The 16,270-nt window shown below is 46.8% G+C and overlaps 1 protein-coding gene across 5 annotated transcripts in view; it reads left to right on the top strand.

Annotated features, from left to right (window-relative positions):
* pcnt (pericentrin) overlaps positions 1-16,270 on the top strand; it is a 32,156-nt gene that overhangs the window by 15,406 nt on the left and 480 nt on the right. Inside the window, exons 24-54 of one of the 5 annotated variants that reach the window (XM_057337451.1) lie at positions 348-508; positions 603-784; positions 872-1,074; positions 1,160-1,214; positions 1,398-1,589; positions 1,739-1,765; positions 2,069-2,301; positions 2,842-2,961; positions 3,065-3,085; positions 3,451-3,687; positions 3,765-3,932; positions 4,211-4,363; positions 5,511-5,672; positions 6,159-7,091; positions 7,660-7,830; positions 7,923-8,417; positions 8,650-8,752; positions 9,312-9,484; positions 9,561-9,755; positions 9,851-10,021; positions 10,108-10,303; positions 10,376-10,598; positions 10,686-10,836; positions 12,658-13,356; positions 13,590-13,721; positions 14,058-14,207; positions 14,325-14,489; positions 14,610-14,836; positions 14,995-15,089; positions 15,440-15,587; positions 15,718-15,848. In XM_057337451.1, coding sequence (XP_057193434.1) covers positions 348-508; positions 603-784; positions 872-1,074; positions 1,160-1,214; positions 1,398-1,589; positions 1,739-1,765; positions 2,069-2,301; positions 2,842-2,961; positions 3,065-3,085; positions 3,451-3,687; positions 3,765-3,932; positions 4,211-4,363; positions 5,511-5,672; positions 6,159-7,091; positions 7,660-7,830; positions 7,923-8,417; positions 8,650-8,752; positions 9,312-9,484; positions 9,561-9,755; positions 9,851-10,021; positions 10,108-10,303; positions 10,376-10,598; positions 10,686-10,836; positions 12,658-13,356; positions 13,590-13,721; positions 14,058-14,207; positions 14,325-14,489; positions 14,610-14,836; positions 14,995-15,089; positions 15,440-15,587; positions 15,718-15,848 — 6,472 coding nt within the window. Of the gene's footprint in view, positions 1-347; positions 509-602; positions 785-871; positions 1,075-1,159; positions 1,590-1,738; positions 1,766-2,068; positions 2,302-2,841; positions 2,962-3,064; positions 3,086-3,450; positions 3,688-3,764; positions 3,933-4,210; positions 4,364-5,510; positions 5,673-6,158; positions 7,092-7,659; positions 7,831-7,922; positions 8,418-8,649; positions 8,753-9,311; positions 9,485-9,560; positions 9,756-9,850; positions 10,022-10,107; positions 10,304-10,375; positions 10,599-10,685; positions 10,837-12,657; positions 13,357-13,589; positions 13,722-14,057; positions 14,208-14,324; positions 14,490-14,609; positions 14,837-14,994; positions 15,090-15,439; positions 15,588-15,717; positions 15,849-16,270 lie in introns of all 5 variants that reach the window. The other 4 variants (XM_057337449.1, XM_057337450.1, XM_057337447.1 and 1 more) reach the window with 4 other exon arrangements.

Raw genomic sequence — 16,270 nt, 5'->3', positions numbered from 1 at the left:
TAGGAGGTGTTAGTCTGTCTGCTATGCATCAGTAGTGGTGGGTGGGAGAGTTTAGCTCTGGTTGTTATGGTTACGTGTTTTCATGTATAATGCTTGTGTAACGCACCACACACTCTTCCAGCAAGTGCACGCTACATTAACAGTCACTGCTGTTTTCCCTCTTATTGTCTTTGGACTCTTTATGCTCAAACAGGACAAATAATGTTTCACAAAACAGCTTTTGTTGTATTTTGAATGCATGAGCGCTTCCTCAAATGTTAGCGATGGGTTGACACCTCTCATACAAAAGCTGATGCACTTCCCGTCTGTATGACGAGTGGTTTCTTGTCTGTGGCGTGTCTCCTTAGTTGCGTGCGGAGGTCAGCGGCCTGCAGGTGGAGCTGGAGGGCAAACGGGCAGAGATGGACACGCTGGAGACGCTTCTGCAGCGCAGAGGCCGCGAGAACCAGGAGGGAGATAATCTACTGGCCATGCTTCGAGCAGATCTCAACACCGCCACGCAGCAGAGGTCAGCTCTTCATGTTTCATAAAGTCACTGATATGAGTGAGAATGAAGTCGTGAGGAGTTCATCAGCTAAACTTTGCTGTGATGTTTTCATCAGACAAGACGCGCAGACAGCTCGTGACAAACTGCAGAAGATTCTGGTGGAGATGCTTCGAGTTACTTGCGCGACAGAGGAGCACGTCAACCGCAAGTTAGGGACCTGTGGATCAGGTGCTCGCTCGGGAGAGGAAACGCACAACGCTAGGACGACCAAAACTAGCTGCAAATCACATGAAGCCGGTGCGTTTGTTAAATTACTCGAAGCAACTGTTGTGATATCTGTTGAACCTTCTTCAAAATGACTTGAGGTTGTATCTCGTATGTCAGAAGTGTCTGGTGTGGAAGGAGATGCTGACTGCAGCGTGTGGTCTTCAGCGGTGGATGAAGGTCTGGAGTTATCTCAGAGGCTCTGTGAGAGCGTGTTCTCCGGGCCGGATGCAGAAGGAGAGGAGCTGATGATGGGAGCATGTACACGAGTGCGTGCCGCCGTGGATCAACTCCTGGAGCTGCTCTCCGAGTCCTCACAGCAGGTGTGAACGCTGGCGTTTGTAAAAGAGCTGGTGTCGACGGGCTCTTGGGTATGACTCTCTCATGTCCGTGTTTCTTGCCGTGTAGTTGGAGCAGATGTGTGATCTTCAGGCAGAGCTGGGCGAGCGTTTCAGAGACGGAGGTGAGGTCAAAGCATCTCTACTCCTGCAGAACGCTCAGCTCCTCGAGCAGCTGGATCACGAGGCCAGCGTCAAGAGTCAACTCCAGCTCGAGCTACACAAGGCTGAGGGTCAGCTCACCTTCAGATGTCCATCTGAAAATACACCCGTTTTAAATCTTGTTTCTGATGTGTGTGTTTGCGCAGGTCTGACGGAAGGTTATGTAGCAGAGAAGGCGGCTCTGGAGGAGGCTCTGCAGCAGAAGGAGACGCAGGAGCAGCGTCTGGCGGAGGAGCTGGAGGTCACACGGGGTCAGCTGCAGGAGCTCAGTGAGAATCACACACTCCTCCGGCGACAGATAGAAGCCCTCACCGCCGGCCTCGGTGACACTGAGAAGGGTGAGCGAGAGGACTGATGTTATTTACACCTCATGTGACGTCAGTTCTGTTGTTCTGGCGGTGACGGTCTGTGACAAACGAGTGAAAGAAAGATGTGTTCTTGTGATGGAGGCTTTCCTTTGATCCTGCAAATTCTCTCTGCTCTGTAGGCTTCCTCGGTGTCGAGGGAGAGACAGGTTTGTGCATCGGAGACTGAAAAACTGTTTGGACACTAACTGCATTTTGTTTTTTATGTTCTGGCCAATCATGTGATGCTTTTGTTTGCGGTGCGACATGGTTTGACGGCCTTAAATCAAAAGGCTTAATTCAGATTCATTCTTTGCCCGTTTTCTCTCCATCCGGTTTGCCGTGCTTTGTTTTTGTGCATCGAGGATGCACAAACGCTCTGCTCCGCTGTGCATGTTTGCGTTTTAATTTGCGAGCTTGTCCTCGTGGCTGTCACGCGCATCATTCATTGGTGGTGTTCTTCTGTGGTGCAGCTCTGCTGGCGGAGGCCGAGCGTCTGGGGCAGGAGCGTGTGGAGGTGCAGCGTCAGGCGGAGAAAGACTGCGGTGGGATGGCGTCCCGGCTCAGGGTGCTGGAGCAGGCGCTGGAGGAACAGGACAGTCGCGCTCATCAGCTGGAGGAACAACATCGCTTACAGACAGAAGACCTTCAGCAGCACATCCACGCTCTGGAGAAACAGCTGAAACATCACCGACAGTTCATAGATGTGAGTGCTTTTTGCCGCCATCTTCCTTTACTGTTTACAATAAACAGTTTGAACACTTCATTTATCTTCAGTTTTGTGTGTCATTTGATCACACGAGCAGACCATGACATAAAGAGATGGATTGTGGATGGTGGCATGTGGTAGAGAATGGTGCTGGCAAGGGCAAATTCATGGGCTTGATTTTTTCCTCAACTATTCCCATGTTCAACCAAAGTCTGAATGATTTGGTACCTTTGATAAAAGCATCTGCTAAATGCATAAATGTTGATAAATATGTTTGATAGATTTGCTACTGACCTACCAGCACTGCAAATGTGCACGTCACAAGGGTTTGCCATATTGAAATGATTAGACCTTTTTTGTTTAAATTGCATTCAAACAGATTTGTTATGTTATGTAACTTTGTGTTATTTTTAGCATTCTTTTTTTAGCATTATTTGTGTTGCATTATAGGCCTACGATCTGCTCAAATGATCCATGTTTTCACTGTGTGTTATTTGGTCAAATACTTGTAAACATGTGTAAATGTGTTGTGTTCAGGAACAAGCGGTCGAACGGGAACATGAGAGGGATGAATTCCAGCAGGAGATCAAGAATCTGGAGGCTCAGTTGAGACAGACGTCTAGAGGACACGCTGGAGGAGACAGCCGGGGTCAACGGGTACGAGTCAGTGTCTGGAACACACGTGTGACTGAATGAATCTGAATGGCTTTGAGAGGTCTGTGAATGACATTTGGCTTTATTTTCTAACTGAATGTTCTAGATTGAGGACTTGGTTCTTCAGGTATGTTCCTCGGTCCTGTAGAGGCTTGTGCATGGCTTATGAATCATCCTCTGATTTCATATTCTGAACAAATGCATATATTCTCTTTCCCCTGTTCGTCTTTTGTTTAATGTCTTGGTTAACTTGGAAAATGTCTTGCTTTAAAGAATGAACACTGATAAATTAAGCTGCTTTTTAAGACGTCTTGTGTATAGTTAGGTTTGTCGTCTCGTAGCGCATTAAACATCTCCATCCTTTGTTGCATTACACAGCTTTGATCACCGTGCCGCCGCCACATTTTCCCTCATGCATGTTCATTGCTCGCTCACGCTTGCATCCCTTCGATCTGTTGTTGTGTTTTGTGATTTCTGGTTGTGTTTGTGCAGGTGGAGAGTCTTCAGGCTCTGATCAAAGATAAGATTGAAGACTACAGCGTTCTTCTAGCAGCCAAAGAGCAGTGTCAGCTCGATGTGGAGGAGCGAAACGAGGAGATCGAGAAACTAGCGTCTCGTATCCGTGAGCTGGAGCAGGCGCTGTTGAGCAGTGCTGAGGCCGGCCGGACCGTCACACAGCTCGAACAAGACCTCCAGAGAGCACGCAAGAACATCCAGGAGCTCACACAGGTACACGCAGACACGCACACCGTATGATCCCGTCTCCACGCACACACTTTTATAAAGCTCTGGTGTGTTTGTTACAGGATAAAGAAGCGTTGCAGCAGCAGCAGTACGCCACTAAACTCCAGATCTCAGCCCTGCAGTCCAAACTAGACGAGACCAGACACCGTTTCCCAGACTTGACCCCTGACCCCAACCTCAGAGAACAGCTGGAAGCCACTCAACAACAACTGCACACCAAAGAGCAACAGGTGTGTGTATTAAGAATGTGAAAACTTGTTGTTCATTATGAATCAGAGTTTGGAGATTCATATTTTGAGCTTATTAAGCAATCAGTATGTAGTGTTTCCATGGAAACAAGTAAAAAAGTGGCTCATCCATAACTTTGAATTTCATTCTTGCATATCTTGTGATGAGACACACATGACAACTAGTCACGAGACCAATGAGACTGCAAGTGATTGTTTTGCTTTGCGTCTAGTTGCAGCGTGACATTGTTACACGGTTCATGTGAGGTTTTGTGTGTTAGCTGGAGTTGCTGTCTGAGCGTGTGGCCGAGCTGGAGAAAGACATAGATGTGAGAGATGAAGAGATCAGACAGCTCACACTACAACTGGAGCTCAGGAGCCGAGAGAGCAGAGCTACAGAAGAGCAACTCCACACTCGCATCACACAACTACAGGTACATCTGACACGCGCGTGCATCTATGGGAGGAGATTAAAGGTGTGCTGAACTGGGCTTGTTTATTGTTTTATACTGTTGTCTGAGGTCTACTTATGACGTTCGCGTGGTTTTTAAATTCGAAAACATCAAAATCAATAAGTAACAGGCTATTTTCTACCCGGGTTTTGAGGCCGTCTCGTCAAACGCTCTGTTTTAATGAGGACTTGGAAGTAAACGCCCACTGCTATGATTGGATAGCAGTTTGTGTAGTAAACTTAGTTGGAGCCTTCTGTGAATTTGGTTAGACACGTCACGTTAGGTTACACATTAACAGGACATATCAAGCGATCTCTAACAAAGCAAATATTGACGGCACAGCACTGCTTTTTAATTTTAGTCTCTCTGCAAATCCAGCGCCTTGTTCACAAAGGAATCCATGGTGAAACAAATGCTCAATGTTTCACCCACGTGAGCAGGAACGAACTTCCTAATTCCTAATATCAGAATCCGAAGGAAGCGACCGTGTTCTTCCACAACCAGGCGCTGCACAATGTTGCATGTTTGATGCTTGGTCGCTTTAAATAAAAATAACAGTGAAAGAAGTCCTCACTTTTGCACATATGACACGGGGCTAGCCGCTCTCGAGAGCCCTTCGCTAAAGTGACAGGGTTGCCAGATCTTCACAGAAAAAATAAGCAAATAAAGACAAAACAAAACAAACCTTAAAATGCAAATTGTTTATATATTTTGTAAGACCAAAAATTCTTAAAATCTGTAACAGATCTTTTATTGAGACCTATGTGCCGAGGCTTTTGGATCTAAGACCAAACGACAAGCATAAAAGCGCTTAGTAATAACAAACATGGCAACACAGCAAAAGATATCAGCGGTTTAGTTTAAACTGACGGACAAAACGGACAAAACGAATCTTTAGGCGAAAAATGTCGCTATGGTTACCAATTTGTCGATCATCACAAATGCGGGAGTGTGTACTATGCGTGGCTAAAGTCATTCACGAACCAGTGGGCGGGGCTAGAGAAGTAGTGGTTGATATTTTTCTGTGGAGGCGGTGTTCAACCTATCTACAGGTGCATTGTGCATTGATCGGTCTGTGCAGAGTCGAGCACACATCTAGGTTGAGCTGTTTGTTGTGTGTGTTTTGAAGGAGACTGTTGAAGCTCTGACCAGACGTCTGGAGCAGCGCAGCGATGACTCTGACCTTCAGCTGCCTTCTGCTCTTCTGGAGGAGAAGAATCTAGAGATCGATCATTTAAACCAGCAGATCCGCCAGTTACAGCAGGAGCTCCACTTGACCACCGATAACAAGGTGACGTCATCATTTGGATATTCAGGAAGTGATGCAATAACATTTCTTGTTTTTTGGAGTATGTTTATTCCAGTATGCTAATGCTGAGTTCAGACTACACAATATTTTTGTCTTTTGACTCCTAAAATCATTGAGAATGCATCACCTGGCAGCAGAAATAACCTTGTCTCTTGTTTCGCCATGTTTGAAACCTGCTTATGAACGAGCTTCTGTGCTCCTTTTGGTCAGTGTCACAGAAGTGACCGAACCCGTTTCTGTCGGGACGTCGTGAAGCATCAGTTGTTGTCTGACACATTATGCGAAATAAGAACACAAGAATTGCGTGTATGAATCGCCCTACGTCAAAGGATTGTGCCAAAATCGGGCTCATATTGTGTAGTCTTAACCCAGCAAAAACATGTGCAGAGCAACAATTAATGACATAATTTATTAGATGATCATGTTGGAGCAGCTCTATAGAATTGCTGCTGGTTTTCTAACTTTCAGACTCTAGAGGAAAAGCAGGCTGAGATGGAAGAGCTGCGCTGTCTGGTGGAAAGTCTTCGCTGTGACCAGGAGCGTGTGCGACAGGCGAAGGAAGAGGAGGCGGAGCAACTCCACGAGGTCATCACCAAGCTTCAAGAGGAGTTAAGCCAGCTCGACCCCAACCACCACGAGGTCAGTGACCCCAACACCGACAGCCCCGAGTCCTCGGACTTCCCCTGGTCCCCTCGTCCTCACCAGCAGAGAGCGCCGGAGGAGAGCCTGCGTCAGGAGCTCAACACCCACACCCTGCAGACATCTCGTGCTCGCTCGCAGGAGTTACAGATGGAGCTGGAGCGCTCAGCCGGAGAGAGAGAAGCTCTTCAGAAACTGCTGCTCGCTCAGGAGGAACAGTACGCGAGTCAGGTGGAGGCGCTCGGACGCCGTCTCGCAGAGGAGAGGGCGAAGGTGGCTGCGCTAGAACGGGAGGTGGAAGACCTGAAAGAGAAGCTGGAGGAGAGCCGGGCGGACGTCGAGAGGTTGAGCGACTCTGTGAGAGAGCTGGAGGAGAGAGAGCAGCGTCTGAGAGAATCTGAGCTCCGGTTGAGAAGGGCGGAGGAGAAACGAGAGGAGGAGGTGCAGAGAGAGAGAGCGGAGAAGGAGCGGCTGGAACAGCAGGTCTCGACGTTACAGGACAAAGACGAGGAGCTTCAGAATGAACTCGCTGCAGCACGCTTCAGACTGGAAGAACTTGAGGAGCAAGTCCAAACTGCCAGAGATGATGTCGTCGCTTTAGAGGAAGAGACGCAAGAAGTGTGCATGGAAAGAGAGCGTCTGCAGGAGGAAGTTGAGCGTATGAAACAGGAAGTGATGTCAAAGGCAAACTACATAACACGACTGCATGAGCAGCAGGAGGAGACTGCAGCAGAACAAGAAGAAGCTCAGAAAGAAGTGCTGGTGAGATTCGTAAACGTTTGTGTTTTTAAAGCTCGGGAATGTGCAGGGTTTGTGTGTTTGGAGTTGGATTTTCTCTCAACTGCTCAATACCACAAACTTGTAATTCACGTTGTGTAGATGTAGGGCATTCGCTTCATTCTTGCCTGATCATGTGATGTAAACAGTCAGTTATGCAGTCACATGGTTTCCAGCCTGTTTAATACGTCACAGACGCATCACGTGTGTAACGCCTGAAAATACAACAGGAAAAAAGAGGAACGAGAACAAACAGATTTAGTCCCTCAGCGTCTCACATGAGAAGTAAACGTACACCGAGTCTGAAGTCTTTCACATCTTATTTTAAACAGTTTAGTTTAGTTCAGTGTGATATTTTTTTCCTCATGTTTGACAGAGAATGCAAAGCCATGATTGTTTCCAGATTCTTGTAAAAGTTGAACGTTTGTCTTGGATTGTTTGGTTCGTGTTTGCCAGCTCGGGAACAGTTCACGGGTGGAGTCATTTATGTGCTACATGTGTGAGTCAGAAACAACTGAGATGATTCTGTGTGTGTGTGTGTGTGTGCGCGCAGACATGTGCTGAAGAGACTCTTGCCAAGGCCGAGGCCGCTCTGCGTGACCGAGAACAACAGCTGATCCACCTGAGGGCGGAGCATGATGCTCTGAGGGCGGAGCTAGCTGCGGTTAAAGAGGGGCTTTGCACCAGCACAGAGAGGGCGGAGAAGCTACAGGAGGAGGGACAGGTGCGTGTTCTTTCTTTTCGTCCGCCTTCTGCTTCACCTCAAAATATTTTAAAAGCACAAAAATGAATCTGTAAATCGTTTTTCACCACCAGACGAAAGATCGGGCGCTGGCTGACCTGGAGGTCCATAACCAGCATCTGAAGGCGGAGCTGCGGAGTCTTCAGGACGATCTGGCCGTGCAGGAGGAAGAGTTGGTGTATCAGCAGAGAGAGCTGGAGCAGCTCCGACAGCGCTGCAGTTTACAAGATCACCGTCCCAAACACAAGCAGCACTTCATCGACGCCCTGTCCCACGACCCGTCTCTCTCCGCCTCCCTCTCTTCTCCAGAGCTGCTGAGGAGGCTGGAACGCAGTGAAGAGCGTCCCTCTCGTCTGCACGCGTCCCACCTGTCGGAGCTCAGCGCGCTGCACGACGCCAGCCTGGAGCTCCACGGCAAACCATCACCGATGGACAGAGAGAGACCTCACGCCAGACAAACATTCATACAAGCTGAAGAGACGGATCAACCCAGCACACACTCTCTGTCACCCTGCTCGCTCACCGTGTCTGAACATCTGTCTGTCCTCGACTCGCTGGAGGCAGAGAAGGTCAACATGCACTCCGCTCGCATTCACATCACAGATGCACCCCAGAACTATAGAATTCAAATCGATTTTACAAACCGTCGCCATGTTGTGTATTAAGTTGAGAAGCAAAACCAGAAGAGGATCTTCATTCAGAAGATTCTCAGTGTTCTTCTCAAGTGATTGTAATGGTTTTAAATGTTTTGACATCAGTCGTTGTCTTTGATTATGAAATGTTTTCTGTGCTGCTTTATAGCTTGATGATTTGGAGAATTTGGACAGCGCTCCCTCTCAGTCTGCAGTCGGCTCCACGTCTCCCGTGTCTGTGCCGGAGTGGGTCAGCGACGGATACGGCAGCAGTGAGTCGTGTGTTTGTGAGAGATGACATGCAGGATGATGTATCGCGATTCACACTAATTATACCGGTCTAGGGCGATTCTGAAATCCATTCAGTGTTTTATGCTCGGCTCTTCCATGAACTATGGCTCTTTGGTCAGTAGGAAGTACTGCTCGATTGAGTCGTTTATAATGTGCATTTGAAAAAGCAACACTCGTCAAACATCATCGTTGTAAATATACTTCAAACCTTTTAAGGTATTTTCATGATAATGAAGAACGGCGATAAAATATGACTATTTCGTGCGACTATTGCTGCGTCTGAAATCGCCTACTTCCATACTATATAGTAGGCGAAAATGAGTATGAGTCACGAATAGTATGTCCAAAACATCAGTATGCAGTATGCCCATTTCAGACGCAGCATGTGTGTGTAAATGGTGTTCTTCTGTGTCCCATATTTGGAGTTTTCCGCCCGCCGGCTTTTGGAAGTGGTGCCATTTAACAGCAATTCAACCGAGCATAAGAATGGCAGGATTTATCGTCCCAGCCCTATTAAAGGAGGTGTGCGTTTGTATGTAGACGTGAGCTCCGAGTTGGAGGCCATGCTGAAGCAGGAGTTGGAGCATACGGAGCGTTTGGATGCTCATTTTGTGGAGTATCTGCGCTGCAGAGGGATGTCACCTACAGACAACACTGACAGCGCCGCGGGCAGCATGCACGAGAGCCACGAGCGACTCGCACCTGAGCTGCAGGTAAATACTGTCATTCACGTGCACGCGAACTAGACGTGACTGAAGTTATATCACTTCACACGTGTCTGTCATGTAGGCCATGTTAAAGCGTGTCTACCAGGAGAGCTGCAGGATCTTGTCGTTGTCACATCGCCCCACCCCATCTGGCCAGTCCCGCCCTGATTCTGAACCTGCCCCGCCCCCCTCCTGGCAGAGGGAGAGACGAGCCTTACAGGAGACCATCCTGTCACTCAGAGAGCTGCTGTGCCGGATGGCTGACCGGGAACCCAGGGTGAGTCACGTCTGTCCTTTGACTCTTGGCACCGCCCACTTGATTGACGTGTAAAGCAATAACATGAATGTTTGTGTTGGTGTTCATACATGTAGACTGACGGTGGGGATGTGGACTGGAAGCGTGAGCTGTTACAGGCGGTCCGTAGTGTCTTCGACAGCGAGCGGGAGTGGCTTCACTCGCAGCTTCAGGCCGTCATGGCAACCAGTACTCAGACAGACCACACCCCTCTGCTGGACCAGTTACAGAATCACTTTCACCAACAGGTACCCTGATGCGTTTTAATGCTCAAGCTCGATCTTTATAATCTCCCGGTTCAAATCTTAAATCTTTGACATTTGTTCTCTCTCAGGAGGAGCAGCAGAGAAGGTCTCTGGAGCAGCTCTTCAAAGCTGACCGCCACAGTCTGTTGGCCGAGGTGCGCAGCCTGCATGCGCAGCTGCACGAGAGCACACAGCAGAGCGGAGAGCAGCTGCGACAGATGCAGGATTCACTGCACACGGCGAAAGAACAGGAAACGCAAAAGCAACGGCAGTTGCATAGAGACCGTGAGTTCTGCGTGTGTTTTCTCTGTATGCGTGTGTGAAGTCTGCTGGTTTTAACTCCACGCGTGTGTTTAGTTGAAGAGCTGGAGTCACAGCTGAAGCAGGGACAGATGCTGTCACATGACCTGCGGTCCTCACTGGAAGCTGAGAAGAGTCGAGCGGTGGAGCAGCAGAGGCGGCTGGAGGTGGAGCTGAAGGTGATGTCAGAGATGAAGGCGGAGCTAGAGGAGACCAGGCAGCAGCTTCAGTCAGCATCTGTAAATCAAGAGGAATTAAAGAGCCAGATGAACAAACTCGGGTAATGCATGCACGTGCCCTTGTCAAGGAGTAAATCCCACTGGTAAGTTGGTTTTATTTTTGAGTAAACATGTTTGTGTGTTTTCAGGGTGAAACTGGAAAGTGTGGAGGCTGAACGTCAGCTCTGTGTGACGGCTGTAGAGAAAGAGCAGACCAGAGCTCAGGAACTACTGGAGGAACTTCAGCAACAGAGACTCGACAACCAACAGACAACTGAACAAAACCAACACACACACGAGGTGATTGTTTGGTTATTTCTTCTTCAGTTTTTTGGAGAGTTATGCACAGGGTTCCTACACATTTTTACCAATACATTTCCATGACTTTCGAGGCAAAATTCATGACCCATAAACTCTGAGCCAATGTATTTAGTCTTCACCTCACTTCCGTCCCACAGCCTGACGTGCATGTCTAACTGTTTCGTCTGTTCGCGCCTTTAGCGTGGCTACGTAACGCTGCCTCTCCCATGTTCGAAATGTCTAACAATTTTTTGCAGAGTCGACATTCTGCACGTACTGGATCATGATCTCTTTCAAGCCATACATTATACTTATCTGAATGAAGCCACGCATTATTAAATCGTCATTTTCTAAATTTACATCCACAATTTATCAGAGACATTTACGTTTACGTTACGTTGCTGGCTGCAGAAAGGGCCCTCTCGCGAGCACTCCCTCTGCTTTGCCTGTTCGCAAGATCGCCTGATTTACCAATTAGTTAAAATGAGCAATTAAACATATTTTATTTTTTACAGGTATTCTTTGGACAATTTCCATGATTTTTCCAAAACTTTGGGTTTATTCGTTTCCAACACTTTTTCAGACCTGGAAAGTTCGATTTTAAAATTTCATAACTGTTCCAGGTTTTTCATGACCGTACGATGCAGATGGTTTTAAATACTGGTGACTGAGACGTTGGTGCATCTCTAGCAGTGTAAATGAAAACTACGACGAAAAGTATTCGTTAACGACATGTTTTCACTGACGAAAACGAGACGATAACTAAATAAAAATGAATGCATTATAACGAAAACTGTAATAAAAATATACTGACATTTTCGTCAACTAATAAAAACGAGACGAAAATATTCTTGTCCCACCTGGCGGACATCAGTTTGCGCGCATGTGCTGCTGATCTCATATAAACGGCAGAGAGAAGTCTCTGGGAGAAGGGGAAGCACACACATGTATTCTGTGTCTCCACGCGGGTTACAAAGCGTCTTATTTTCTTCACGATCGCCGGTAAAACGCCGCAAACTTGAAGCGCGACTGCAGGCGAGTCACCCCGAAACACATTACGAAGGCAAGCTCAAGGGTTTTATATGCCAATGTTAACTTAACACGAGCTGCTGCATAACGTGAAATGCAACATAGAGTCAGCCAAAAGAAACCAGCGCTGTCCTCTACTGATTATAGAAGTGATGAAGTGAGTCGAACTGTACATTCCAACCAAGTATGTAACATGTTTGCATGACTAAAGAAATGTAATACAATTTATATAATATGTCTTTTTGAAAGCTATTCTCATTCATTGCTGTCTCAAGCAAAGACAGTGCGCTCTTTCTTCAAAGAGGCATGCCATGAGCCAATAGCCTTTGAGTGTGAGCCCTGTCAGAGCGTTTCATTGGTTGAATGAACTGAATGAACACGCCCTACTTACGAGTCAATTGAGTCAAATGGGATTGAATGAACTGGAACATGTCGTTCATGGTCTAATATTCTGTGTCCCAACAATGCAAATCTAGTTACTGAACTTTATAAAGGTAAAGACCTGGTTTAATTTCATTCTAAGGTGAAGTAAATTATGTCAAAACAGAATCTTTGTATGGAACATTTAATTACACCAAGTAAATGATTTAAACCATTTAGATTTTAGTAGAAGAAATATAATGTATATTTATTCAACTAAAACTAGACTAAAACTACAATGATGGGGTTGACTAAAATGTGACTAAAACTAAATTGCATTTTTGTCAAAAGACTATGACTAAAACTAAATGAAAATTTGCTGTCAAAATTAACACTGATCTCTAGCAGTAATATTTTTTCTCCTTCAACCAGTGTTTGCGTGTGGCTTTGAGCGAGAAAGCATCACAGCTCAGTCATCTGACGTCTGTTCTGGAGCAGGAGCGTGTCACCGTCAGTAACCTGCGCTCAGAGCTTCAGATCGAGCAGTCCCGATGTGAAGCCCTGCTGGCTCAGGAGCGAGAACGCACCGAACTCGCCATCTCCCGCCTGGAGGAGGAGCGCTCCCGTTCAGCCGAGCTCTCCGCTTCGCTCTCCCGTCAAGCCCAGGAACACACGCGGCGTTTGGAGGAGGAAGCTCGCAGACAAGAAGCAGCCAGCGCCCACGACAGGAAGTTCATTCAGGAGCTTCGCATGCAGCTGGAACAGGAGAGGCGTCAAGGCGAGGACCTGGCGGCCATGTTGGAACGCATGCAGGGACAGGTCCTGGGGGAGAAGCGCAGACGGGCGGAGAAAGCGGAGCAGGAGACGCGACAGGAGCAGGAAGAAGTAAAGACACTCCGAGCCGCTCTGGATGGCCTACAGGCTCAGAAGACTGAGGTGGTGCGGACACTGGAGACAGAGCGAGAGAGAGCCGGACGGTTACAAACTGAGATAGAAGGGATGAAAGAGAAGATGAGAGAGGTGAAAGAGAAGGAGAGAGTGAGAGAGGAGCAGGTGGAGAGACAGAAGAGGCAAGAGAGACAAGAGCAGGTGGAGAAAGAGCGACGACATGAACACACCAATGAGAAACTGGTGAGATTCTACATTTCAAATTAAATATCATCCATTACAACTGGAGTGATCAAATAAAATTCTTACAAGTAGCTGTTTTCCAATGGGGTTTTCTTTTTAATAAGATTTTTCTTATGCAATTTACCAATAGCTTGATTCTTGTTTTGGGCAAAAAAAACGGCAACGTTTCTGTGGAATCAAAACATCATCTCATGAAGTCTTTGTTTTTTTTTTTATTTCATTTCTCCACACAGTTACAGCTGGAGCTGGTACGTCAGAAAGATCAGCAGAGGTTAAAACAACTCCAACAGACACTCACTGACCTGGAGAAAGAAGAGAAACAGCTGACGTCAGAACGCCAGCAGAGAAACACAAACGACACACAGGTAACACACACACGCACAAATAAACAGCTTTTCTCTAGATCAGTGGTTAGAGCATGGCGCTAGCAACGCCAAGGTCATGGGTTCGATCCCAGGGATTGCACGTACTCTGATACAAATGTATAGTACATTTACATGTATTCATTTGGCAGACGCTTTTATCCAAAGCGAGTAACAAGTAGGAGAGCACATAAACATTTTGTCAACACGCTAAACAGTACCGTTAGTTTACAAGGCCATGCTACTAGAGGATAGTTGACTGCAATGTAAGTCACGTCAAGCGTCAGGTGTAAAGCAGGTGTGTGTTTTTTCCCTCTGATGTCATGATGTGTGTGACAGGACTCGAGCTCATCTCTCATTGAGCGACTGCTGAAGGAGAACTCTGAGTTCTGTGAATGTCTCGCTGCTCTGAGCGAGGAGAAGATCTCTCTCAAACACACCATCTGCTGTCTGGAGAATGAGCTGCAGAGCTTGAAACATCAGGAGCAGGTGAGGAACCCTGAGGACAGTAGTCATGAGTGTGTAGAATAAGACACAGTCTGGAGTTCAACCTAGCGCACACTCGATGCAAAAGTCTAAATGTGCGTTTTGTTGTGTTTGTTTCAGGTGAAGTCTTCAGCGGTCTCAGAGCAGTGCGTGTTACCTGAGAAACTGACCTGGCAGAAAGAGAAAGCAGCTCTTCAGGCTTCGTTACGAAAAGCAGAAGCAGAACTCTCGAAGCTGACAGCAGGCAATGAAAACAGACCCATCTATGAACTCTCCAACAGCAAGGTCAAAAAAGCGCTTTATTGTGGTATCCCTTTTCTTGTTTGAAACGTTAATTGATGCTTTGCGTTATGGGTGTTGGTTTGCTTCATGTCACCGTTTTCTGTCATCTTCATGCTCGTGCAGGTGCAGCGGCTGTATGAGCGATACCTGCGAGCGGAGAGTTACAGGAAGTCTCTGGTGTATCAGAAGCGTTATCTGCTGCTGCTGCTGGGAGGATTTCAGGAGTGTGAGCAGGCTACGCTCGCGTTGATCGCTCGTATGGGCGCACAGCCGACACTGAGCCAATCACAGGCCTCCAGACCGCTGAACCGCTTCAGAACATCTGTCAGAGTCGTCATCGCTGTCTCGAGGTGACCCATCCTCCCTCACTGTGTGACCTGCCGTACACTTTCTGATGTTTCATTTAGAACCTTGAAAATGCTGCAAAGTGCTTCAATGTAACTTCTTTTATTGAAATATTCAGTTTCATGCTATTTATTATTTACGATTATATTCTGTCTTGTTGTAGACTGAAGTTTCTCACTAGGAAATGGCAAAAGGCTACAAGGAGAATCTCAGCAGGTACTGGCACAGTTCATGGACACGGAGCTGGACCGAGCACAGGTGAGTCTTTACATCACTCATCTACTGTAACAGTCACATGATTTCAACTCGACTCGACTTCTTTTATTTAGTGCTTTTTACAATTTTCATTGATACAAAGCAGATGTACATGAAAACATGTTAACTATAAGCAATACATTAAATTTATAAAAATAGAAAAAGTATCAAGAGCAAAGTAAATAGATACACTCTCGTTCACACGTGACGCACAAAATATACAGTGCACACACACTCGCATGACATGCGCACACACACACTTTCACATTTATAACTGGAATGCATGGATTTTTTCAGCCCTACATTACTTGCATCTGCAGGTGTTTGAAATTCATGATGTTTTCTTTCCTCAGTTGCTGCCGTAAGGACTGAAGTGCTGAAACCACAGCAGACCGGAGCTGCGTTTAACTCTCCACCCACCCGTGAGCATGCTTTAACCCAACGGGGTGTGACCTCATCGCTGGTTCCACCAATCAAATCACCCTTCAGACAGAATAACAGGTCGAGTCTTGAGTTTTAATCACATCGTTGGTAAAGAACCCAATACGTTTCTCAAGAGACTGACCTAGAGTTTTCTCTTTAGCGTCCATTATTGAAGTCATTTAACATTACATTTCTTCCACCGTCCAAGAATGTACACAGGCACAGTGTCGGGACCGTCCGACCGCTCCTTCAGCTCCTCCCAGGATCAGGAGCGCTCTCTGAAGGAGTATATCCAACATCTGGAGAACGTACAGCAGCGTCTGGGAGCGGCGTGTCCAGGTAAAGCTGAAAATCCATCACATCAATGGAAAGTCAAAGTAATCATGTTTAATGTTTGTTCTGTAGCAGAACTGACATCATTATCAGTCAAAAACTAAATTCAGTCAAACTTTTGTCTGTGACTGATTACACAAGACGGATAGTCTCTTCTGGCTACGAGGATCCCTGTTAACATTTCTGGGGAGATGTGAAAAATGTGAAGGAGTTATGGCCGTCTGTGACCTCTGACCTTACCATCTTACAGTCCCCAGAGAGAACAGGAGGTATAGCCTCCCCGAGACCACGAGCAATCGGCAGAAGTGGTTTCTAGAAAATAAAACCTGGCTGTATTTGAGTTGTTTGGCTCCGGGTGGGCTGTAGGTGAGTGAAGGTCCGGCCTTGAATTCAAAGAGGGATTCACCATCTTGTGTGATCAGTCACGT

Source organism: Triplophysa rosa, linkage group LG7 (genome assembly GCF_024868665.1).
Source record: "Triplophysa rosa linkage group LG7, Trosa_1v2, whole genome shotgun sequence".
NCBI classification, from domain to species: Eukaryota; Metazoa; Chordata; class Actinopteri; order Cypriniformes; family Nemacheilidae; genus Triplophysa; species Triplophysa rosa.
This window is presented reverse-complemented; position numbering and strand designations above follow the sequence as displayed.